We start from the raw sequence: 24,488 nt of genomic DNA, 5'->3' as shown, positions 1-24,488 counted from the left end.
CAGTGCTCTGCACACAGTAAGCGCTCAATAAATACGATTGAATGAATGAATAATGGTGTTACTGATGCCTATTTGCTTGTTTTGTTGTCTGTCTCCCCCCTTCTAGACTGTGAGCCCGTTGTTGGGTAGGGATTGTCTCTTTCTGTTGCCGAATTGTACTTTCCAAGCGCTTACTACAGTGTTCTGCACACAGTAAGCGCTCAATAAATACGATTGAATGAATGAATGAATAATGGTGTTACTGATGCCTATTTGCTTGTTTTGTTGTCTGTCTACCCCCCTTCTAGACTGTGAGCCCGTTGTTGGGTAGGGATTGTCTCTATCAGTTGCCGAATTGTACTTTCCAAGCACTTACTACAGTGTTCTGCACACAGTAAGCGCTCAATAAATACGATTGAATGAATGCCCCTCCCCACCCCACAACACTTGTGTACATATGTACATATTTATAATTCTATTCATCTATATTAATGATGCACCATCTATAATACTTTTCATTTATATTGATGCTATTGATGCCCGTGTACTAGTTTTGATGTCTGTCTCCCACTTCTAGACTGTGAGCCCATCGTGGGCCGGGATTGTCTCCATTTGCTGCTGACTTGGACTTCCCAAGCACTTAGTACAGGGCTGTGCACACAGTAAGCGCTCAATAAATATGAACGAATGAATGAATGAATGTACATATTTATAATTATATTTATCTATATTAATGATGCGCCTCTATCTATAATACTTTTTATTTATATTGATGCCCGTGTACTAGTTTTGATGTCTGTCTCCCCCGTCTAGACTGTGAGCCCATCGTGGGCCGGGACTGTCTCCATTTGCTGCTGACTTGTACTTCCCAAGCGCTCAGTACAGGGCTGTGCACACCGTAAGTGCTCAACAAATACAAACGAATGAATGAATGTACATATTTATAATTCTATTCATCTATATTAACGATGCACCTCTATCTATAATACTTTTTATTTATATTGATGCTATTGATGCCCGTGTACTAGTTTTGATGTCTGTCTCCCCCGTTGCACATCTATCTATAGTACTCTTTATTTTTATCGATGCTATTGATGCCCGTGTACTAGTTTTGATGTCTGTCTCCCCCTTCCAGACTGTGAGCCCATCGTGGGCTGGGATTGTGTCCATTTGCCGCTGACTCGTCCTTCCCAAGCGCTCAGTACAGGGCTGTGCACACCGTCAGCGCTCAATAAATACGACCGAATGAATGAATGTACATATTTATAATTCTATTCAAATGAATGAAAGGGTCCGGGGCTGGTGGGCTGGGGGGGATGAAGACCCTCCACTGTCCGGCCCCCCGTCTCTGCGTCTCTGGGGGTAATTCGGAGGGGAGCCGGGGGGGGTCCCCATTGTGCGGGCGGGGGGGGCGCCCGGAGGCCCCGCCCCTCCTCCCTGATTGGTCGGTGCGCGCCGGGAGGCCCCGCCCCCTCCCCTGATTGGTCGGCGCGCGCCGGGTGGCCCCGCCCCTTCCCGCTGATTGGTCGGGGGCGCTCTGGGGCCCCGCCCCTTCCCCCTGATTGGTCGGTCATTTAAATGCCCGGCCCCGCCCTCCTGCCCCGCCGCTATTTAAGCGCGGCGGTGGGGCGGTGCTCGCATTCCGGCGCGGAGCGGCTCGGGGGGCGCCGACGCGGAGGAGGCGGAGGAGGTGGTGGTCGCGGCCCCTCCCACCGCCCCCTCCTCCATTGGAGCCCGTTCTCCCCTCCTTCCCCCCCGGTCTCCCCCCACTTCCTCGGGCTTTGGCGGCCGGACGGACGGGCGGGCGCGCGCCTCCGCTCCCCGTTTCGGGTTCCCCGGTGTGCGCCCCGCCCCGCCCCGCGCCCCCAGGATGGGCAGCCAGGGCTCCAAGGCGCCCCGGGCCGATGTCAGCGCCGAGGAGGCGGGAGACGCGGCGGCGGCGGCGGCGACTCCTTCTAAAGCCAACGGGCAGGTGGGTCTGCCTTCTTTGTTTGATTTTTTTTGGGGGGTGAGGCTGTCCTCCCTCCCTCCGTGTCTCCCGTCCCGTCCCCCGCCCCCCGGGCCGGGCCGTGGGCGCGCTTTGTGCCCCCAACGCGGAGCCTTTTGTTCTCGGCCCGCAGCCCCCGGCGGCAGGCTGGGGAGGGGGCTGAGGCGGACGCCCCCTCCCCTCCTCCCTCCTTTTCTCCCTCCTCCCTCCCTCCCTCCCTCCCTCCCTCCTTTGTTCGAAGCCCCCCCCCGGCCGCCCAGAGCGCAGCGCGGGGAACAAAGGAGGAGCCGGGGCCGCGCCGCGCCGCTCACACCGATACAAAGAAGGGGGAAGGGAGGGGGGCGGTGTCTCCGGGGAGCGGCGGAGTAGCGCTTAGTACAGTGCTCTGCACACAATAAGCGCTCAATACGATTGATTGATTGGGTGGAGCGGACCGAACCACCGCGCGCGCGCTGCCCATCTCCTCCCCCTCCTCCTCCTTTTTTCCCCATCTTTTGGGGGCGCGGAGGAGGGGAGGAAACCTCGTCGGTGGGTGGGGGGGGGGAGCGCGGAGAGCGTTAGAGCGGGGGGGGGGCGTCGAGCGGACGCCGAGCCCCCCCCCCGCGGCGCGCGCACGTCGGGGCAGCGGTGGCGAGGCCCCCCCCCGAGGCGCGCGCACGTCGGGGCAGCGGTGGCGAGGCCCCCCCGAGGCGCGCGCACGCCGGGGCAGCGGTGGCGAGGCCCCCTAAGGCGCGCGCACGTCGGGGGCAGCAGTGGCGAGGCCCCCCCAAGGCGCGCGCACGTCGGGGGCAGCGGTGGAGAGGCCCCCCCCGCGGCGCGCGCACGTCGGGGCAGCGGTGGCGAGGCCCCCTAAGGCGCGCGCACGTCGGGGGCAGCAGTGGCGAGGCCCCCCCAAGGCGCGCGCACGTCGGGGGCAGCAGTGGCGAGGCCCCCCCGAGGCGCGCGCACGTCGGGGGCAGCGGTGGCGAGGCCCCCCACAGCGCGCTTAAGTCGGGGCAGCGGTGGCAAGGCCCCCCCCCCCGAGGCGCGCGCACGTCGGGGCAGCGGTGGCGAGGCCCCCCCCGCGGCGCGCACGTCGGGGCAGCGGTGGCGAGGCCCCCCCCCCGCGGCGCGCGCACGTCGGGGGCAGCGGTGGCGAGGCCCCCCCAAGGCGCGCGCACGTTGGAGGCAGCGGTGGCGAGGCCCCCCCCCCCCGAGGCGCGCGCACGTCGGGGCATTGTTAGCGCGCGCGCGCGCGCCGGAGTCCTCGCTCCGCGGACACAGCACCTGTATATGTATATATGTTCGTACGTACTTATTACTCTATTTTATTTGTACATGTTTATTCTATTCATTTTTTGTTAATATCTTTTGTTCTTCGTCTCCCCCTTCTAATAATAATAATAATGATGATGGCATTTATTAGCCACTTACACTGTGCAAAGCACTGTTCTAAGCGCCGGGGAGGTTACGAGGTGATCAGGTTGTCCCACGGGGGGCTCACGGTCTTCATCTCCATTTTACAGATGAGGTCAGTGAGGCCCAGAGAAGTGAAGTCACTTGGCCAAAGTCACCCAGCTGACAGTTGGCGGAGCTGGGGTGACCTCTGACTCCAAAGCCCGGGCTCTTTCCACTGAGCCACGCTGCTTCTGTAGACTGTGAGCCCACTGTTGGGTAGGGACTGTCTCTCTATGTTGCCAACTTGGACTTCCCAAGCGCTTAGTCCAGTGCTCTGCACACAGTAAGCGCTCAATAAATACGATTGAATGAATGAATGAAGGGCCGCCGTCGCCCCCTTCCGGCCGCGCCCTGCGCCCCCCAACCCACCCCCATCACTCTCACCCCTGAGGGGGGCGAAGAAAGGGGCCTCAGGCCTTGGGGGGTGGGGGCACGAGCCCCTGGGGACCCCCCACCAAGGGCTGGGGACAGCCTTCAGGGGAAACCCCATCATCGCAGACCAACAGCCGCTCCTAACTCGGTCATTTTCCCTCTTTTCTTCTTCTTCCCCAGGAGAACGGTCACGTGAAGAGCAATGGGGACCTGCCCCCCAAGACAGAGGGGGATGCCACCCCCCTCAACGGAACCGGCGCCGCCGAACCGGCCAAGGCCGAAGGCAGCGGGGACGCCATCGAGCCCGCCCCGCCGGCCGAAGGCGGCGAGGCCAAGCCCGAGGGGCCCGCCAAGGAGACCCCCAAGAAGAAGAAGAAATTCAGCTTCAAGAAGCCGTTCAAGCTGAGCGGGCTGTCCTTCAAAAGGAACCGGAAGGAGGCCGGGGGGGACTCGACCGGCTCCTCGCCCACCGAGGAGCAGCGCGAGGCGGAGACCAAAGGCGGCGAGGCCGCGCCGCCCGGCGAGGGGGAGCCCAACCAGGCGGGCAAGGCGGAGGAGAAAGCGGGCGCTGCCGAGGGGGCCGAGGCCAAGCGAGAGGAGGCTGGGGAAGCCGAGGGGGAAGAGAAAAAGCAACAGCAGGAGCAGGAGGAGGCTGCCAAGCCCGAGGAGCCCTCCAAGAGCGCGGAGCCCGAACCCAGCACGACGCCCGCGGCCGCTGAGCAGAAGGAGTAAACGCGCCCTTCGCTCGGCGATAAAGGAAAGACTCTGTGGGCCCCTTCCGGCCGGCCCCGACGCGGACTCGCTGTCCCAGCCGCTCTCCCGTGTTCAGAGTAGACCAGGCAGGAAAACGTGGGCTCGTCCTGTTTCTCCGCCCCTCCCGTCCCCACCGCTGTCCCTCACTCTTCCCTCTTAAACCGTCCACCTCAAGACTGAACTGTGTCTCTCATCCCCCCCCACCGCCCCGCCAACCCTCATCCCCATCCCACCCCTCCACCCCCAGACCCTTGCGCTCTCTCTCTCTCTCTCTCTCTCCCCACCCAAGTAGTTTCCCGAATTCTTACAAATAGTGGAGGAAGATGTGATTCTGGACCCGGACTGTAGTTCTCAAAGCATTTCTCTGCGCTCAGCTGCGCACGGACATTCCCGTGTCTCGGCTCACCCACCGCTGGTTCGCTACTAATTTTCCCAATCAGGTTTTTCTTTGTGTTTCTCTCAAGACTCTCAGAGCAGTTGGATGTGTGATAGGGTCTATTTTTTTCTCTCTCTCCTTCCTCCCCATCCTGACCTACTGTTTCATTTTAAGTATTTGTGCTTGAAGAAAACTGACTTTTTTTTTTTTCCTTCTCCTCCAAGCTAATCGGGTTAGGTTTTTATAAGTGTCTTGGCGAATGGTTTTAAAACTCCGGCTTGTAAATCAACCGTGTGTCCATTTGACTCTAACATCTCTCTTTGGGCTTTCCCCCCAGGGGGTGGGGAGGGGGAAGCAGCATAATGTGAAACGACTGTTTTTGTCTCATTTTCTCATTGTAAATAATTTTTTAATGGCCAAATGTTTGATTTGTGATTTTTTCTAACACCACGTGTCTGGGTTTTATTGTAACATTTGGAGAGGAATAAACGGCGATCCCTCTGTAGTGGTGGTCACGAGCTGTCATTTGCCGAGGAGGAGCAGGTGAGTGTCCCGGCAGCTTGTGGACTAGCCCGGAGGAGGGAGGGGGCCAGCCTCGGTGGTGGCAGTAGCCATAGCCTTGGCTTTGGTCTTAAATTTCTTGGCTTTCCTACAGTGACTTTTTTTAGTGGGGTTTTCCCCCTCCACCTCAAGCTTTGAGGCTGGCAGCGCTTGACACCACCCCCTTCGTCGGCCCACTCCAACAGTTACTGCCAGGCTGAAGGTTGGGAGGGGATGAGGCCTTGGCAGTGAAGCCAGGAGGCTCCTTAGCCAGGGTTGCCAGCTGCTGTTTTGGGCGGAAGGTCAGGGCCTGCCCCCATCTGCTGCTCAGAAGCTCTGGCTCCTCCTTCCCCTCTATGGAGCAACCCCGGGGAAGAGTGGGGAGAGAAAGTTTTGCCAGGTTTCCCTGGTGGGTGGTGGGGGAGCTAATCCTACTCACTTCCCATAACAAGGATCCTCGAGGCTGGAGCAGGAGGGACTCCGCTTTGACCCCCTGCAGGACCCGAGCTTGGCCACAACCTTCACATTCCTCAGCATCTCGCCAACGGAAGCCACAGAGAGGGGTAGAAACGTACCAGTTTTATTACAAATATTTGCCCCCCAAATGAAAATAGTATATCTCAAAACCCAGCATCTCCCCGCCCGCCGCCCCTCCCCACCCGCCTCACCCCACCCACACCATACACAAACCAACCCAGTCTCTCGTATTCAAAAAAGAAATCAAGACAACAGGAATCCCGGCCCCCCAGAAACTCGGGTGGGGGCACGAGGACCTAAGGCATCAGCTGTGGGCCATAGCAGCATGATTGGCGGCCACGCTCCGGAGAGGGAGGCGGGAAGAGCGGGCAGGGTGCCCGTCCCAGGAGGAGGCTGGGGAAAAGGCACCCCTGGGGGTATTTTTCTGCCCTGCCGACGATAAGGGAATCCACCTGTCAGTGCAGGGGCCAGCTGCATTTTCCCTGCATGGGCGGGGGCGAGGGGAGGCCCACATTCCTATCCACTGGCCAAGCGGGGAGTCTCGGGATAGAAACCACAGCTGCCACGGGCGGGAAGCCCCTTTTTGACCTCAGCAGGCCGTGCTTTCTCTGCACCCCCGGACACGGATACGCGCCCTTTTCCCTTTCAAAAATACGCTGAGAACAGTGGCAATGGCTTTGCACTCTGGGGGAGCTGAGGAAGCGCCTCTGGGGGGGATGGGGAGGAGGGAATCTGTCTTCCTCCAGGTGCTGAACCCGTTCTTCCCTCATTTCCCACACCCAGGGAGTCTGCCCCCCAGTCAACCGCGGGCCGGGGGCCGGATGGCTTCCGCCCAGCCGGTCTCACATCCTATGCAAGCTTAAACACAACGGTGGGGGGCTGGTTTAAAACAAAGCAAGAGAAAGGAAGTGGGGGGGTGGGGGGGAGGAAGGAGGGGAAATAAGTGAATTACATTTCCTCCCTTAACCCCCCCCACCCCCGACCCCTCCACCGTGGCACACGGGGGAGGCAGTTGGAAGCTCAAGTTACTGTGGGCGTCTCATTCCGGCCTCAGACCCCACACGTGCCCCCTCTTCTGCTCCAGGGGGGACGTTTATATTTTATATAAAAGTATATACAGGAACATACAGAAAATATAAACTCTGGGGAGGGGAAAGGGAAGGGAGAGGGTCGGAGATGCAGACAGCCGGGCCACCCAGCGCAAACTGCTCAGATGGACTTGGTCTCCTCCTTCACCCTATGGAGTTGGAGCAGAAGGTGGGCTCAGCCCGGGGTCCGGGAGGGAAGACCCCCTCTGACTCGGGGGGACTGGGCAGGGGCTCGGGGGGTCACTCTCGGTCGCAGGGGTGGGGGCCCCGGGCTGGGCTGGCCGAGGCGACCTCTCCTCCACCCACCCCGGCAGGCAGCAGGACTCCTGGGACCCAACGCCAACCCCGCAGCGAGGCACGCACGGGGCCCGGCTAGTCTGTGGGCTCTTCCCGGCCCAACCCCGCTCCTTTCCGAAGGGGCCCCTCACCCTTTGGCTTCCGGCTTCTCCTCTTTCTGCTTCTCTTCCTCTTTCACTTCTACAAGACGGAATTCCCAGGTTGGGGCGAGCCCGGGAGGAGGTGAGTCCACGAAGGGGCCAGGCCCCTGGGCGGACCCACCCCCCCCCGCCCCGGGGTGGGGCAGAAGGATCAGGGTCCACACCTCCTCACCCGCTCCTGCCACCACCAGCACCGGGGACCTGGGCCCAGGCGGAGGGGGCCGCTGGGAACCACCTTGGCAGTGCCCCGGCAGAGGGAGATGGGCGGTGCCCAGACGGGTTTAACCGGTTCCCACAGCAGCTGGGAGAGGGAGGGGGGAGCCCGGCGCGTGGAGGGGGCCAGGCAGTTTCTCTCTTCCTCTCCCTCTCCCTCTCCTTCCAGGGGCTTGGCCCCAGGAGGCCAGGTTGGCATCCTGGATGGGGCCTCAGTGAACCAACCCGGGGAGTCTCAATCTTTGGTGGCCTTCGGCCCTTTTCAGAACCGTGGACCGGAAGAGACCACGGAGGGTCCCTCGGGGCCCGGAGCACTGAGCCAGCCCTTCTTCTCCCCATTAGAGGGAAACCAGAGAAGCGCTCAGTGTCCCACATTCCCGTCCACCTCTGCCGCCCGTGACCCACATCCGCCACTCCACGGCTTGCCCAGTAGGCATGGAATGAGTCTACCAGCTCTGTCGAACTCATCCAAGCGCTCGGTTCAGTGCTCTGTACACACGGTAAGCGCTCAATAAACATCACCGATCGACCGAACCACGGCTCCGGGGCCCGACTAAGAGAGAGGCTCCGCATCCCTCCTGGCCGCTCCTCCTCCATCCAAGGGCTACCTACCCTTTTTCTCCTCTGGATCCTTCTCGGCCTCCTCCTCCGTTTTCACCCGCTTGGCTTTCTTGAAGTTGGCCGAGTTCTTGCGGCCGCCTTCCCCCTCCTCGTCCGAGTCGGAGAACTCCTCCTCGCAGGCGATCCTCTTGTCTGAGGAGCAGACTGGGGACGGGGTGGGTGGAGTGGGAAGAGAGAGAAGGGAGGCATCTAGGGGGTGGACGTGACCCACTGCATCCCCGGTGAGGCCCGGGCAGCCCCCTGAAGCCCGAGGCTTTCCCCACGTCCAGTCTGGGGCTCCCCTTGAGCCCCATACGCCTCCCCAACTAATGCACTGCTCCTGCCACAGGTCCCAGACACCAGGAATTCCCACTCCTCGAAGCCATGGGCACGTGTGCCGTGGGCTGCTGGAGGGGGAGGCGGGGAACTCACCCTCGGCACACACATCTGCCCTTGCAAACGTGCATGTACGCGCGCACGTGTACACCCAGCGGTGGCAGGTCAGCACAGAGTCCCTTGGTGAGGGGGAAGCGCCCGGGGTTGCCACCCCCTGGAAGTGAGCGCGATGCCTCTGCCAGGCTGCCAGGCGGGGGGTCAGGTTTTGACACTCCCAGGTGGCCAGCGGGCAGAGTGGGTGGTCCCCAGGAGGATGGCCGTCGCCGAGCCAGCCGGGCACTCACTGGAGATGCGCTTGTCGGGGTCATCCTCGTCCTCGTCCCCGCTCTCCTCCTGCACGGCGTCCTCGGGGATGGCCTGCATCTGGACCCCGGGGGCGTGCGGCAGCATGCGCAGGTTCTCGAACAGGCGCTGCCTACGGGGATGGGGATGGAGGTGGGGAAAGGGCCGGGGCCGGGACAATGGGCAGCCGGCTGGGTCTAAGTCAATGGCCACCAGAGCCGAAACCACTGGGGGTGGGAGGAGGGAGGAGGAGGACGATAAAAGAGGAGATGGAAAGGGGAAGAGGAGAAAGGGTGTGGAAGGGAACGACAAGGAGAGAGGAGGAAGGAACGGGGAGGGATGGAGCCGCTCACTTGATCTTCTCCAGGTACTCGTTGGTGTTCTGGTTGGTCATGTTGGAGGGGCTGATGTGCAGTTTGAAGTCAGGCCCGAAATACTCAAAGTAGTCGTTGTAGGGCAGCTCTGCAGGGGAGAAGGCAGCGGCCGGTTATCGGGCGGGCTCCTGAAGACATCGGCTCCCTCTGGGCCCTTGGCTGCCGCGGGCAGATCGGTGCCGAGCCCACCCGGAGAGAGGCCCCCCCCCCCCCCCCCCGCCCACCCGTACCGTTGGGGATCTCCGTGTCCAGGGCCACGGCCGTCTCGTACGTCCAGCAGCGGGCTACATTGCGGATGGTGTAGCCGCCGCCCCCCAGCATCAGCATGGGCAGGTTGAAGCTCTTCACAAACTCCACACACTTGGCGTGACCTGTGGGGCGGGAGGCGGTCACGTCGGCCCGGGACTCCCACCCTCCGCGGCCCCACGGGGGCAAGGCCGGACCCTCACCTTTGATGGTCAGATTGAAACAACCCAGCCGGTCCCCGGATAGCGAGTCGGAGCCGCACTGCAGTACCACGGCGCTGGGCTGGAACGTCTCCATCACCTTAGACATCACCTGGACGAGAAAGCACATCCCACCCCCCCAGCCCCGGTCAGCTCCCGGGCCGCCCCCACTCCGACGGGAACCCGGTCTGGGCCCGCCCCCCCGGGCCCACGGCGAGGACGACACACACCGGCTTGAAGATGGCTTCGTAGGACTCGTCATCGATGCCGTCCCGGAGGGGGTAGTTGACCGCGTAGTACTTGCCTTTCCCCGCCCCGATGTCCTGGACGAGGGAAATCGGAGCGGAAAGGAGCCGTTAGGTGCCGGGGGCCCGGCCGGGACGGCTCTTCTCTCAGGGCCGAGGGATTCCCAGGGCTGGGAGAGAGGGGGTAGGGAGGAGACCGCGGACCACAGAGCAGAAGCCAGCACAGGTGTCGGGACAGGTCTTCATCTGGCAGTGTGGCCTCTGCCAGCTCCAGAGATGTGGCAACACCAAAGACCAGGGTCTACAGCCACTTTGCGGGCTCACTGGGTACGGGGGACGTGACCAATCAGCCACCAGCCCCTCAGTGCCGGGTTGGGGAGGAGAGTGAGAGGAAGAAGGAAGCAACCCAGGGTAACTCGGGACCCCACGCTCAGGGGTCAGCGGCCAGGGCTCTCGGCGAGAGTCGGCACCCACTGTTCCTCCACCTCGCCCCCGGAGCCAACCTCCGGGCCCCACCAGGCCCTTACGCTCCATCGCCTAGCTTCCAAAGTTGCGTTGGAGGCAGAACTGGGCCAAGCGCTGGTTTCCCAAGATGAAACCAAGAGCTGAATCCCCTCCGTGGAGGACAGCGTGCCAGAGAACCGGGCCGACGGCAGCCTCCGGGCAGCCCCTTGCCGGGGGGCGGGGAGATGGTGGGTGGATGGGCGCACCCATCCCACTGTCCCTCGAGGGCCGGCCCGGGGTGTGGGGGGCCGGTTTTAGAGCCTCCCGGGATCGGGGGCCTCCGGGCTGAGAGAGAAGGGCAGCAGAGCCCCATGCCTCACCAAGACCCCGCTCGATCCAGCCAGCGGCCCGCGGCGGAAGGAGGGAGCCACGAGACCCCAGCCTCCCCTTCAACGTCTGTTCCGTCACCACCTCTGGGGCTCCCCGCGGGGGGCCGTTCCGACGGCAGCAGGCAGGGGAGGCTTTCGCACCGCGAGGTGTGGGGAGCGCTAAGAGGGGGTTTGGCAGGCGGTGGCCGCGGGGCCACCCTTCTCACCCGCAGGTCCCCGGTCCCGGGAAAGTACTCTCCATACTTATGGAAGGACACGGTCATGACCCGGTCGGTGGTGTAGAAGGCCTCCTCCACCCCGTCGCCATGGTGAATGTCAATGTCAATGTACAGTACCCTCTGGTGGTACCTAGGATCAGAAGGGGGTCAGGAGGGGGGCGGGCCGGGCAGACGGAGCGGGGAGGGGGAGGCACGGGGCTGGGGGAGACCCCGGGGACGTACTTGAGCAGCTCCAGGATGGCCAGGACGATGTCATTCACGTAGCAGAACCCGGAGGCCTCCGATTTCTTGGCGTGGTGCAGCCCCCCGGCCCAGTTGATGGCTATGTCCGTCTGCTGTTTGTTCAGCTTCACGGCACTGGCTGCAGAGACGGTCGAGGAGATGGGGGGAGAGCGTAAGGGGGAGCCGCCTTAGTGTGGAATCACCGCCTCCCACCCAGCTTCTCCTACCTCCGGGGGGGAATGCTGGGGAGAAGCTGTGGCTTCCAGGAGGGAGACGGCGGCGGCCCCAAAGCTCGCCCGGCTAACCCCAAAGACCGACCGAAGGGTTGCCGTCCGTACCTGCCGACCCCCTGTTTTATGAGCCCCGTGTGCGGGCTCTCCAGGACTCAGCAGGCGGTGAGACCTTCAAGGGCCGGGGGGCCAACCGAGCCTCGAGGTCAAGACGGAGTCTTCCCCAGTGCAGCCCGGGGAGCGGGGGTACCTCACTCACCAACGGAACCTCCGGTGGACAACTGGCAGAACTCAAACAGTCCGTCAAACACCGGGCAGTCTTCCCCGACGTTGACTGAAAGAGAGAGATCGCCGAATCCACCCCTTGTCGCCGCCTCCTCCTCCTCCGGCTCTCGGCCGATCTTTCCCCACCACTAACCGAGGGGTCAGATTCCAGTGCTCTCCTGGCAGGAAGTGGAGTAAAGTGGAGTGGGGAGCAGGCCCAGGGGACCCCCCTCCCCCCAGCCCTACGATGGATCAGGGGAGCGAGTTACCACGAGCAGTGATGCTCGAAGAATACCATTCCTGGGCCTGCCCCATCTGAAAAATGAGGCTAATAATGAGAGACTGAAATCGAAGGCAACTCGACAAATGAGGGTTCAGCAAAGAACCAGACAGTTTCGCTCTCGCTTTCCTGAAATGACAGGTTTTCGGGGCCAGGGTGGATCCTTGGGCTCTCCCCATCTCTCCTGGGCAAACACGGCCAAGTTTGTGTCAACATGAACCTTGCTATCGAGGGCCCTGGTGTTTACCCATCTCCGACTTCCTTTCCTACGTGACACTTCCGCCTCAGGCGGGTGGCTGGGAGAGTGTGCGTCCCTCGCCCGCTGTGGGGTGAGGCCAGTGCTCTGCACACAGTCAGCGCTTAATAACTACGATTGAATGAATGAGTGGATGAATGACAGAGGTCAGACCGGGGAGAAGCTCCAAAGGGAGGTACCATCAGCTCCGGGGGGCCGGCACGTCCAGGGCTCCGGGTGGGGGGGAGAGGGCAGGAGGGGCAGAGTTGGGACTGAATCTTGGGCTCATGCGTCCCCTGGCAAACACCAGGCACTTGCCTGGGTTTTTGAGTCTCTGCTCAGGGGGAGGGGGGGTTGTGGAAGGAGACCCTCTTGGGCAAGGGACAAGAGAGTCCCGAAATCCCTACCCAAGAGATGCACCTCCACCTGGGGGCTTGGCCATCGGTGAAATTTAAGCTGCTTGTGCCAGCGGGACTGGGGTGGGAGGGGAACAAACCCCGTGGGACACACGACTTCCTCGCCCCCACCGACCCACGGGCCCAGAGACACCTTCCGCCTCGACTCCTCCGGCCCCCGAGCGCGCAGTGGCGGGAGAACTCGGAGCCACAGTAAGCGGGCAGAGGGAGAAGCCGGGACCGGGGGAGCCCACGGGCCGGGACCTCGCTTACATCTCTGCATCTGCTTGCTGTACTCGGACATGTTATCGGGGCGGATGGATCGCAGGAACTTAATGTAGTCGTCGCTGTGGTACTTGGTCATCTCCTCGGCATTGGCCTTGTGGGGCCGCTACGAGGTCAGAGAAGAGGGGTCTGTTCCGGAGCGGGCTCTCTCTCCTCCCTGGCGACTCCGCCAGCCTGCCCTCGGCACTAACTGCCCCCCCTTCCCACCCTTTCCTGGCATTTCACTCCCTCCTACCGCTGCCACGCGCCCCGGTACTTCCTGCTGCCCCCAGACCCCAGAGGAAGTGAAAGACTTCACGGTTCTGTTGTTCCCAGCCGCGGGCAGCCTTCTGCCCTCCTTGCCCTCAAGAGGACAACTGAGATTGGAGGTGGGAAGCTTTATGGGATGAGGAGTTCTTCATCACTGGGCCCCGTCCGGGGACAGCAGAACAGAAGGGACTTTGGATTCCCCTCCCCCAGGGGGACTTCCACAATGCTCCCCCGCCCCAACCTCCCACGGCACCCTCTCTCAGAAGGGTAGGGGGCTGCCTCTTAGGAAAACACCCCTGAGCTGCTGGCAAGTAAGGAAGGATGCAAGGGCCCCATTTATTCCGGAGAACCGTTGGGGTTTGCTGTGCCCTCCAGCTGCCCCCACTCCCCAGCTATAGGAAGGGGGCCACTGGACCCCTGACTGGGCTCAACGACAACAGTGACATCTCCGCTCTGGCTGCTGCAGGGGAAGCCACTGGGGATCCTCCCTAGCCCAAAGCCGCCCCTGCCCCTCAACCTCAGCATCTACCAGGTCATCGCCGCTGCCGGCGGCTAGGGAACCCTGCCCTGGAGGCAGCCTCCGGTAGAAAGCTGTGGCCCTGGGGGAAAACCAGTGCCTGGCCCTGCCCTCCGGTCCTCCTGCCCTCGGTCCACTGGCTCCCGGCTGCCGCCAGGGACTCACATAGATCTCCATCTTGCGGTAGAGGCCATAGTTGAGCAGCAGGTTGTGGGTCATGCGGATGCGGTGGGGCTTCATCGGGTGGCCCTGCCCGTAGTAGTAGTTGCCCACGTCCCCTGAAGAAGACAGGTACACCGTTGGCAAGATGCCAGGGGAATGGGGTGCGGAGGAGGGAGTGGGGGGTGGGCAGGTGGACATGGAGACACACACACACACACACACGTATTCTCCCTGTGCCAGGGGTGAGGCCAGACCCAGCCTTCCCCCGAGGACAGGAAGGTAAGTGTGCAAGGATCTTCAGGGTGACAAAGAGAGAAGGCTGGGAGGATAGGTGGGCCTTGTCAGAGGGCAACTGGTCTTAGTGCCCTGGCCGACCTGCAGAGCGACCAGGGCGGGCTCGACCCTGGCAGGGGGGACGGACGGACAGACAAGCAGACGCACAATGTCGGGGAAGACCCATCTCTCTCTCTCAGGCCTCCTCGGGCTGGACTGGACTCTATCCCCCACCACCGGCACGGTCTCCGCACCCCCTCCCCGTGCCTCAAAACGTAAGCCCGTGTCCAACCGGGGTCAGGGGAAGGTGGGGGTTAGGGTCTTAGCTGATGTCAGGGGAAGAGGGGGAGCGGGGGGACCAGGTGTGGTGTCCCATTCCCCAAGGCCGCTACAAGGCACCACCAAGAGGTTGGAAATCAAGCCCCCTGGGCTCGGGGGGGGTCACATGACCTGGCTCCTTTTAGGGCTCAGGAAGGAGCGATGGATGCATCGTGGGCGCCCAGAACCGCTCTCTTTCCAAACTGCAACACAAACAGGGGGCATGAAATGAGCACGACCCTGCCGCTGCCCCAGTTCCCTCTAACGCTGGGGCCGATCCGGGTGGCAGAGGAGCATCTAAGACTTCGTAATCTGCCTTAGGAGTGGCGGGGAGAAGTCCCCTGAGGACAGAGAAATTGTCTCCTCTCCCATTCTTCCCCACTGGCGTCCCGGAAAAGAAGGCAACCGACACGGTGGGTGGCCACCCGCCCGGCTCGGGATCGCGATGACGGTCCGGTTTTCAGCCGGTCTGTCCTGGCCGGCAGTGAGATGGCACCAGGGTAGAGTCTCCCACAGCAATCTGGGAGGGGACTGCACAGGCACCGAGGGCGAAGGAGGGGACTCTCCCCCGCGTGACGCATTCGGCATCTACACAAGCTCCACAAGCTTCCGCAATGAACCTTCCTGCGTGCAACCTTATGACACCACTGATGTCTTGGGGGTGGCAGGGGGAGCCACCAATAAGTGCCCTGTGAGGGAAAGGCCTTGTGTCATCGTGAACACTCATTTGTGACTAGGAAGAATATTCATAATAAGAAAAAGGACCGCATTTACTGAGTGCTTACCATGAGCCAAACACTGTGCTGAACACCAGGGAAGACGCAAAATAATCAGCTCAGATACAGTCCCTATCTCCCCCGGGGCTTTGAGTTTAGGAGAGGATGAGTGACTTGCCCAAGGTCCCATAGCAGGCAAGTGGTAAGAGCTGGGATTAGAACTCAGGACTCCTGACTCTCAGTCTCGTGATATTTCCACTAAGACACTCTGCCCCTCCAAACTCGGCGAGGGCACTACCCACCCGCGGCCCGGGGAACGTGCGGTAAACTCTGGGTCTCAATATGACGGCGTCATGTGCCTCGGGCCCTCAGTTGGCTCCGATGATTGAAAGGAGACTTGTTACAGGGTGGGGGGGCAGGGAAGAGAGGGGAAGTGCTAAAAAGATGCTCAGGGTAGAGGCTGCTTCAGGCCTCGGGCCTCAACTCTGGCTCCCCAAAGACCAAGTGAAAGGAGAGGCTTGGGGATGATTTCTATGGTTTTACTTGCGAGAAAGCAAATTTCCTTTAACTACACTGATGATGGCCCAGTGAAGAAGGGAGGGGAGGACTGGATGTGGAGGGGAGGAGGAGGAAAAGGGCAAAGCAGCAGCTAAAGCAGCTGTCTCCCACCTCCTCTACTGGACCCCGGAGGCAATGGAGCCTAATGGAAAGAGCACAGAGCTGGGAGTCTCTAGTTCCAGATCCACTTGCCCTCTGCGTGACCTTAGGCAAGTTGCTTAACATCTCTGGGCCTCATCCGTAAAATGGGAATAAAATACCTGTTTCCCCCTCCCTTGGTCTGTGAGCCAGTCCCAGGGGGGGAAGGACTGCCTCCACACTACTTATCTTGTATCTACTACAACACTTGGCATAGAGAAAGCACTTAATAAATACCATCATAATCATTACCACTGTGACCGAGACACCTCTACAAGCTGACTTGTCCTGTGGCCATTCAAACCGGCCCCAAGCCACGTCCTGGATCTGGGGTTCCCTATCCGTGTAGCTTTCATTCCCGCTCTCAGCCCTACCCAGCCCCTTTCATTCATTCATTCATTCATTCATTCAATCGCATTTATTGAGCGCTTACTGTGTGCAGAGCACTGTACTAAGCGCTTGGGAAGTACAAGTTGGCAACATAGAGAGACGGTCCCTACCCAACAGTGGGCTCACAGTCTAGAAGCGGGAAGCCATGTATATATGGATATCACCTGTATATATGTATATATGTTTGTACATATTTGTTACTCTATTTTACTTGTACATATCTATTCTATTTATTTTATTTTGTTAGTATGTTTGGTTTTGTTCTCTGTCTCCCCCATTTAGACTGTGAGCCCCCTGTTGGGTAGGGACTTTCTCTATATGTTGCCAACTTGTACTTCCCAAGCACTTAGTACAGCGCTCTGCACACAGTAAGCACTCAATAAATACGATCGATGATTTCGCCTCAAGAGCAAGCTGATAAATCCTCCCAAACTTCCCATAGCTGGGCTGGGGTCCTCGCCCACGGGGGAAATTCTGACTGTGTTTTCTAACCGTGACACAAGGTGGGAGCTGAGCGGGAAAGAAGAAGAGGTCCCTGAATTACACTCGGTACCAAAGAGACTCTAAAGCTGTTGACTTCCAAATAGGACGAGCCATGAGCAAGTCTCTCGAATAGTGGGAAACCCCAAAAGGAGGTCACTCTGGTTTTCTCTGCCTGCTTTTTTCTCTCTGACAGTGACGTCTAGGCCAGAGAGAAGAGAAAAGGCAGCACTGCCTAATGGAAAGATCACCGGGCTGGGAGTCAGGAAACCAGGGTTCTCACCCCAGCTCCGCCTCTTGCCTGCTGGGTGACCTTGGGGCAAGTCACTTCACTTCTCTGGGCCTTAGTGTTCATCTGTAAATTCAGGACAAAATACGTGTTCTTCCCTCTTAAGCTGAGGGCCCCATGTCAGAGACTGTGTCCGTTCCGATTCTCTTGCACCTACCTCCGTCCTCAGCACAGTGTTTGGCACAGAGTAACCACTTGATACATACTGCCATTATTATTAGTGCAAGGGCAAGCCCTCCCAGAGGGAGAAGAACGGATTCATTACATCAATAAATACGATTGATTAATTGATTGATCAGTCTCCCCTGTTCTCACACAGAGTTTGGGAAGTACCTGGGAGACAAGCGTTCGGTCTCTAGAAATCCCAGCTCAATCAATCAATCAATCGTATTTATTGAGCGCTTACTATGTGCAGAGCACTGTACGAAGCTCAAACAACTGTACCTAAGCCTTCTGTGGGGCCAAAGCCCTGAACCAAAATCCAGAATTCCAAAAATAAACTTTCTCAGGTTGCCTCAGGGAAGTTAGGGAAGTAACCCCTTCCCAAATTTCCTCCTCTACACACCTGTGATTGCTCTTCTAAGACATCTTCCCTATTAATCTATCAATCAATGGCGCTTACTGAGCACTATGTACAGAGCACTACACGAAGCGCTTAGGTGAGTATCATGGAGTCAGGAGACCTGCTCCCTGCCCTCAAGGAGCTTACAATCCAGTGGGAGAGGCACATATTAAAATAAATTACAAGTAGGAGAGGCAACCGTATATAAGAGAAGCAGCATGGCTCAGTGGAACGAGCCCAAGCTTGGGAGTCAGAGGTCATGGATTCTAATCTGTATATATGTATATATGTACATATGTCTCTATATGTTGCCAACTTGTACTTCCCAAGCGCTTAGTACAGTGCTCTGCACAAAGTGCTCAATAAATACGATTGATTTATTACTCTATTTATTTATCTTACTTGTACATATCTATTCTATTTATTTTATTTTGCTAGTATGTTTGGTTTTGTTCTCTGTCTCCCCCATCTAGACTGTGAGCCCACTGTTGGGTAGGGACTGTCTCTATACGTTGCCAACTTGTACTTCCCAAGCGCTTAGTACAGTGCTCTGCACGCAGTAAGCGCTCAGTAAATACGACTGATTGATTGATTGATTAATCTCGGCTCTGCCGCTTGTCAGCTTTGTGACTCTGGGTAAGTCACTTAACTTCTCTGTGCCTCAGTTACCTCATCTGTAAAATGGGGATTAAGACGGTGAGTCCCAGGCAGGACAGCCTGATTACTTTGTATTCCCCCAGCGCTTAGAAAAGTGCTTGGCACATAGTAAGCGCTTAACAAATGCCATCATTATTATTATAAGGCAAAGCGCTAGTGCGGGGATTGAATACCTAAGTGCTTAGAGGGTACGGATCAGCATTTAGGAGTTGATCCTTTGGGAAATACCAAGGAGCAAGGCGGAGAGTTGGAAAATAGCCTCATCCCACACACCTTCCCCAAGTTGTCTACAGTTGTGTTCTTTCAGGGTAGGGATCCTTCTGCTCCCCCAGTGAACCCCCCCACTGAGACCACCTCCCTGCCCCCAGACCCAAGACCCACTGTTGGGTAGGGACTGTCTCTATTTGTTGCCAACTTGTACTTCCCAAGCGCTTAATACAGTGCTCTGCACACAGTAAGCGCTCAATAAATACAATTGATGATGATGAGGAGGGGGAAAGTTGGGGGAAGTAAGCCTCAGGTGAGGAGGGGTCCTGAAGCTGCCTTTCCTTCCCCCCTGGAACTCCCCCTCATAGAGAAGCAGCATGGCTCAGTGGAAAGAGCCCGGGCTTTGGAGTCGGAGGTCATGGGTTCAAATCCCAGCTCCGCCACTTGTCAGCTGGGTGACTTTGGGCAAGTCACTTCACTTCTCTGGGCCTCAGTTCCCTCATCTGTAAAATGGGGGTGAAGACTGTGAGCCCCCAGTGAGACAACCCGATCACCACAAGGTAACCTCCCCAGTGCTTAGAACAGTGCTCGGCACACAGTAAGCACTCAATAAATGCCAGCAACCTGGCTCAGTGGAAAGAGCCCGGGCTTTGGAGTCAGAGGTCATGGGTTCAAATCCCTGCTCTGCCAATTGTCAGCTGGGTGACTTTGGGCAAGTCACTTCACTTCTCTGAACCTCAGTGACCTCATCTGTAAAATGGGGATGAAGACTGTGAGCCCCATGTGGGACAACCTGATCACCTCGTAACCCCCTGCGCTTAGAGCAGTGCTTTGCACATAGTAAGCGCTTAAACTCCATTATTATTTACTATTATTACCTCATCTGAAAAATGGGGATTTAGACTGTGAGCCCCCCGTGGGTCAACTTTCTATCAACCCCAGCGCTTAGAACAGTGTTCTGCGCATAGTAAGCGCTTAACAAATACCATCATCATTATTATTATTATTCTCTAGGCCTCAGTTCCCCCATCTGTAAAATGGGGATGAAGACTGGGGGCCCCCTGTGGGACAACACGATCACCTTGTAACCTCCCCAGCGCTTAGAACAGTGCTTGGCACATAGTAAGTGCTTAATAAATGCCGTCATTATTATTATTATTATTATCCTTCCCTGTGGGACCCTTTCCCCCTCCCCCTCCCATTCATTCATTCATTCATTCATTCATTCAATCGTATTTATTGAGCGCTTACTGTGTGCAGAGCACTGTATTAAGCGCTTGGGAAGTCCAAGTTGGCAATATATAGAGACGGTCCCTACCCAACGGTGGGCTCACAGTCTAGAAGGGGGAGACAGACAACAAAAAACAAAACATACTAACAAAATAAAATAAATAGAATAGATATGTACAAATAAAATAAAAAAATAAATAGAGTAATAAATATGTACAAACACATATACAGGATATATATATACCGGATATAATAACAATAATAATAATGATGGCATTTATTAAGTGCTTAGAGAAGCAGCGTGGCTCAGTGGAAAGAGCCTGGGCTTTGGAGTCAGAGGTCATGGGTTCAAATCCCGGCTCCACCAATTGTCAGCTCTGTGACTTTGGGCAAGTCACTTCACTGTGCCTCAGTTCCCTCATCTGTAAAATGGGGATTAAGACTGTGAGCCCCCTGTGGGACAACCTGATCGCCTCGTAACCTCCCCAGCGCTTAGAACAGTGTTTTGCACATAGTAAGCGCTTAATAACTGCCATCATTATTATTATTCATTTACTTTACTTGTACATATTTATTCCATTTATTTTATTCTGTTAATATGTTTTGTTCTCTGTCTCCCCCTGCTAGACTGTGAGCCCACTGTTGGGTGGGGACCATCTCTAGATGTTGCCAACTTGTACTTCCCCAGCGCTTAGTACAGTGCTCTGCACACAGTAAGCGCTCAATAAATACGATTGAATGAATGAATGAATGCGCAAAGCACTGTTCTAAGCGCTGGGGAGAGTACAAGGTGATCAAGTCATCCCACGTGGGACTCACAATCAATCAATCGTATTTATTGAGCGCTTACAGCGTGCACAGCACTGTACTAAGCGCTTGAGAAGTACATGTTGGCAACATAGAGAGACAGTCCCTACCCAACAGTGGGCTTACGGTCTTCATCCCCATTTTCCAGATGAGGGAACTGGGGCCCAGTGAAGTGACCCGCCCCAAGTCACCCGGCTGACAAGTGGCGGGGCCGGGATTTGAACTCACGACCTCTGACTCCAAAGCCCGGGCTCTTTCCACGAAGCCACGCTGCTTCTCTAATATATATAGGATATATATATGTACATAATAATAATAATGACAGCATTTATTAAGCCCTTACTCTGTGCAAAGCACTGTTCTAAGCGCTGGGGAGGTTACAAGGTGATCAGGTTGTCCCACGTGGGGCTCACGGTCTTCATCCCCATTTTCCAGATGAGGGAACTGAGGCACATTCCTGTCAGGGTCCCCCCTGCCCCTCATCCCAGCTTTGGCTGTCCCTTCCCTCCACTTTTTCCTAGTTGGCCCTGAGCCCTCCCCACTTCCCCATTTCTGTATATACGTTTTGTCCACATTTATCACTCTATTTATTTATTTTACTTGTCCATATCTATTCTATTTATTTTATTTTGTTAGTATGTTTGGTTTTCTTCTAGACTGTGAGCCCGCTGTTGGGTAGGGACCGTCTCTATCTGTTGCCAACTTGGACTTCCCAAGCGCTTAGTCCAGTGCTCTGCACATAATAAGTGCTCAATCAATACAATTGATCGATTGATTGATTGATTTCTGGGCCTCCCCGTTTCTTTTCCCCTCAGGCCCGTGTCGGGCGCCCCCCGGCCGCCCTCATCGCCGCCTCTCACCGTCGTAGTAGTAGCAGACTTTCCTCTTGGTGCCCTGAGTCAGCGCCATCTTGCCCCCGCGCGCGCGCCCGTCCGCGCGCGCGCCCGCCTGCCTCCCCTCCGTCCGCCTCCCGCGCGCGCGCGCGCGCGCGCCTCGGGGCGGGGCGGGGCTCCCCCCTTCGGCCCGCCCCGGCCTCGCCCTTCGACCAATCGCATCGCCGCACACGAGACCCGGGCCTCGGAGCGACCAATCGGGCGGCGGCGCGCGGCTGGGCCAGGAAGTGACAGGGGGCAAGGGCTGCCCAGGTGGAGGCGAGCGGCCGCAGGGGGCGCCCCGGGCAGAACCGTCGTCGGCCGCAGGGGGCGCCACGGGCAGAACCATTGTAGGAGATAGGGGGCGCCCCGCGCAGAACCATTGTCGGCGGTCCGGGCAGAACCATTGTCGGCGGTAGGGGGCGCCCTGGGTAGAACCATCTTCGGCCGCAGGGGGCGCCACGGGCAGAACCATTGTAGGAGATAGGGGGCGCCACGGGCAGAACCATTGTCGGCGCCCCGGGCAGAACCATTGTAGGCGATAGGGGGCGCCCCGCGCAGAACCATCGTCGGCCGCAGGGGGCGCACAGGGCAGAACCATCGTCGGCCGCAGGGGGCGCCACGGGCAGAACCATTGTCGGCCGCAGGGGGCGCTCTGGACAGAACCATCGTCGTCCGCAGGGAGCGCCCCGGGAAGAACCATTGTCGGCGATAGGGGGCGCCCCGCGCAGAACCATCGTCGGCCGCAGGGGGCGCCCAGGGCAGAACCATCGTCGGCCGCAGGGGGCGCCACGGGCAGAACCATTGTCGGCCGCAGGGGGCGCCCCGGGCAGAACCGTCGTCGGCCGCAGGGGGCGCCCCGGGCACAATCAATCAATCAATCAATCAATCAATCAATCAATCAAGCTGCTTGGGGAAGCAGCGTGGCTCAGTGGAAAGAGCATGGGCTTTGGAGTCAGAGGTCAGGGGTTCAAATCCCGGCTCCGCCAACTGTCAGCTGTGTGACTTTGGGCAAGTCATTTAACTTCTCTGGGCCTCAGTTACCTCATCTGTAAAATGGGGATTAAGACTGTGAGCCCCTCGTGGGACAACCTGATCACCCTGTAACCTCCCCAGTGCTTAGAACAGTGCTTTGCACGTAGTAAGCGCTTAATAAATGCCATCATTATTATTATTATTAATCAATCGTATTTATTGAGCGTTTACTTTGTGCAGAGCACTGGACTAAGCGCTTGGGAAGTACAAGTTGGCAACATATAGAGACAGTCCCTACCCAACAGTGGGCAGAACCGTCATCCCCCCTCGTCCCCATCTCCATCCCCCTCATCTTACCTCCTTCCCTTCCCCACAGCACCTGTATATATGTATATATGTTTGTACAGATTTATTACTCTATTTGTTTATTTATTTATTTTACTTGTACATATCTATTCTATTTATTTTATTTTGTTGGTATGTTTGGTTTTGTTCTCGGTCTCCCCCTTTTAGACTGGGAGCCCGCTGTTGGGTAGGGACTGTCTCTCTATGTTGCCAACTTGGACTTCCCAAGCGCTTAGTACAGTGCTCTGCACACAGTAAGTGCTCAATAAATACGATTGATTGATTGATTGAACCGTCGTCAGCCGCAGGGGGCGCCACGGGCAGAACCGTCGTCGGCCGCAGGGGGCGCCCCGGACAGAACCGTCGTCGGCCGCAGGGGGCGCCACGGGCAGAACCATTGTAGGCGATAGGGGGCGTCCCGGACAGAACCATTGTCGGCGGTAGGGGGCGCCCCGGGCAGAACCGTCGTCGGCCGCAGGGGGCGCCCCGGGCGGAACCATCGTCGGCCGCAGGGGGCGCCCCGGACAGAACCGTCGTCGGCCGCAGGGGGCACCACGGGCAGAACCATTGTAGGCGATAGGGGGCGCCCCGGGCAGAACCATTGTCTGCCGTAGGGGGCGCCCCGGGCAGAACCATTGCCGTTGGTAGGGGGCGCCCCGGGTAGAACCATCGTCGGCCGCAGGGGGCGCCCCGGGCAGAACCATCGTCGGCCGCAGGAGGTGCCCCGGGCAGAACCATTGTAGGCGATAGGGGGCGCCACGGGCAGAACCATGGTCGGCCGCAGGGGGCGTCTACTACGTCGTGCAGAACGGGGTGTGGGGGGGAAGGAGATAAATTGGCACTGAGCCATTTCGGGAGCGCCAGAACTCCGGGACTACATCAGTTCGAATTCCGACTCCGCCACATGTCTGCTGTGTGACCTTGGAAAAGTCACTTAACTTCTCTGGGCCTCAGTTACCTCATCTGTAAAATGGGGATAAAGACTGTGAGCCCCACGTGGGACAACTTGATCACCTTGTATCCCCCCAGCGCTTAGAACAGCGCTCTGCACATAGTAAGCGCTTAATAAATGCGATTATTAGTATTATTATTATTATTTGTTAAGCGCTTGCTATGTGCAAAGCACTGTTCTAAGCACTGAGGGGGAAACAAGGTGATCAGGTTGTACCACGGGGGGCTCACAGTCTTAATCCCCATTTTACAGATGAGGGAACTGAGGCTCAGAGAAGTTAAGTGACTTGCCCAAGGTCACACAACAGACATGTGGCGGAGCCGGGATTCGAACCCATGACCTCTGACTCCAAAGCCCGGGCTCTTTCCACTGAGCCATGCTGCTCCCAGCCCCCTACCCTCTGCCAATCAAAATCCAATCTCCCCAGGAGATTTTCTCTGAAGCTGCTCTGAAGCTCCATGAGGGCAGGGATGGTGTCTACTCTATGGTACTCTCCCAAGAGCTAAGTTCAGTGCTCTAAATGTCCAGTAAGCATTCAGTAAATACCACGGATTAATGGAGGATCAAGACTCTCTGATCTAGTTCCAGAAGTTTATTTGTGACCCCAAATATCCCACATCCTGGAATTTCAGTACCCCCAACAGTTATGCAAACTTCAAGGGGCAAAGCTGGGGTGGTGGGAAGAGAGCCCGGGAGAGGCCCTGGCTCAAATTTAGATGGATCCCTAGGTGCTTTCTGGAAGCCGGAGGTCTGAGGCTTATGAGAGTGGGAAGGATTTGCAGGTCTGGATAGGGCCCCCACCCACTCGTCCCTGGCTCAGCAAGATG

At 58.0% G+C, this 24,488-nt stretch overlaps 2 protein-coding genes across 3 annotated transcripts; one reads left to right on the top strand and one right to left on the bottom strand.

The window, feature by feature from the left end:
- Nucleotides 1-1,775: 1,775 nt before the first annotated feature.
- MARCKSL1 (MARCKS like 1) lies at nt 1,776-5,409 on the top strand. The gene is made up of 2 exons (XM_038758483.1): nt 1,776-1,951; nt 3,956-5,409. The coding sequence occupies exons 1-2, from the start codon at nt 1,850-1,852 to the stop codon at nt 4,505-4,507; spliced, it is 654 nt and encodes a 217-aa protein (XP_038614411.1). The 5' UTR covers nt 1,776-1,849; the 3' UTR covers nt 4,508-5,409.
- Nucleotides 5,410-6,123: 714 nt separating this feature from the next.
- On the bottom strand, nt 6,124-21,440 carry HDAC1 (histone deacetylase 1). Of its 2 annotated transcripts, none has more exons than XM_038758018.1 (14): nt 21,378-21,440; nt 13,896-14,008; nt 12,953-13,070; nt 11,765-11,839; nt 11,276-11,414; nt 11,042-11,183; nt 9,988-10,080; nt 9,761-9,869; nt 9,542-9,682; nt 9,291-9,399; nt 8,940-9,070; nt 8,272-8,424; nt 7,438-7,486; nt 6,124-7,158 (listed from the first exon to the last, which is right to left on the bottom strand). In XM_038758018.1, exons 1-14 carry the CDS (start codon nt 21,424-21,426, stop codon nt 7,131-7,133), a joined length of 1,449 nt encoding a protein of 482 aa, XP_038613946.1. In that variant the 5' UTR covers nt 21,427-21,440; the 3' UTR covers nt 6,124-7,130. The 2 variants fall into 2 exon arrangements, with proteins under 2 accessions (XP_038613946.1, XP_038613945.1); XM_038758017.1 differs by having other exon boundaries at nt 13,896-14,686; nt 21,378-21,408.
- Nucleotides 21,441-24,488: the final 3,048 nt, after the last annotated feature.

Source organism: Tachyglossus aculeatus, chromosome 16 (assembly GCF_015852505.1).
Source record: "Tachyglossus aculeatus isolate mTacAcu1 chromosome 16, mTacAcu1.pri, whole genome shotgun sequence".
In the NCBI taxonomy this organism is placed as follows: domain Eukaryota; kingdom Metazoa; phylum Chordata; class Mammalia; order Monotremata; family Tachyglossidae; genus Tachyglossus; species Tachyglossus aculeatus.
Note: the sequence above shows the minus strand (reverse complement) of the source record. Positions and strands in the feature narration are given on the sequence as shown.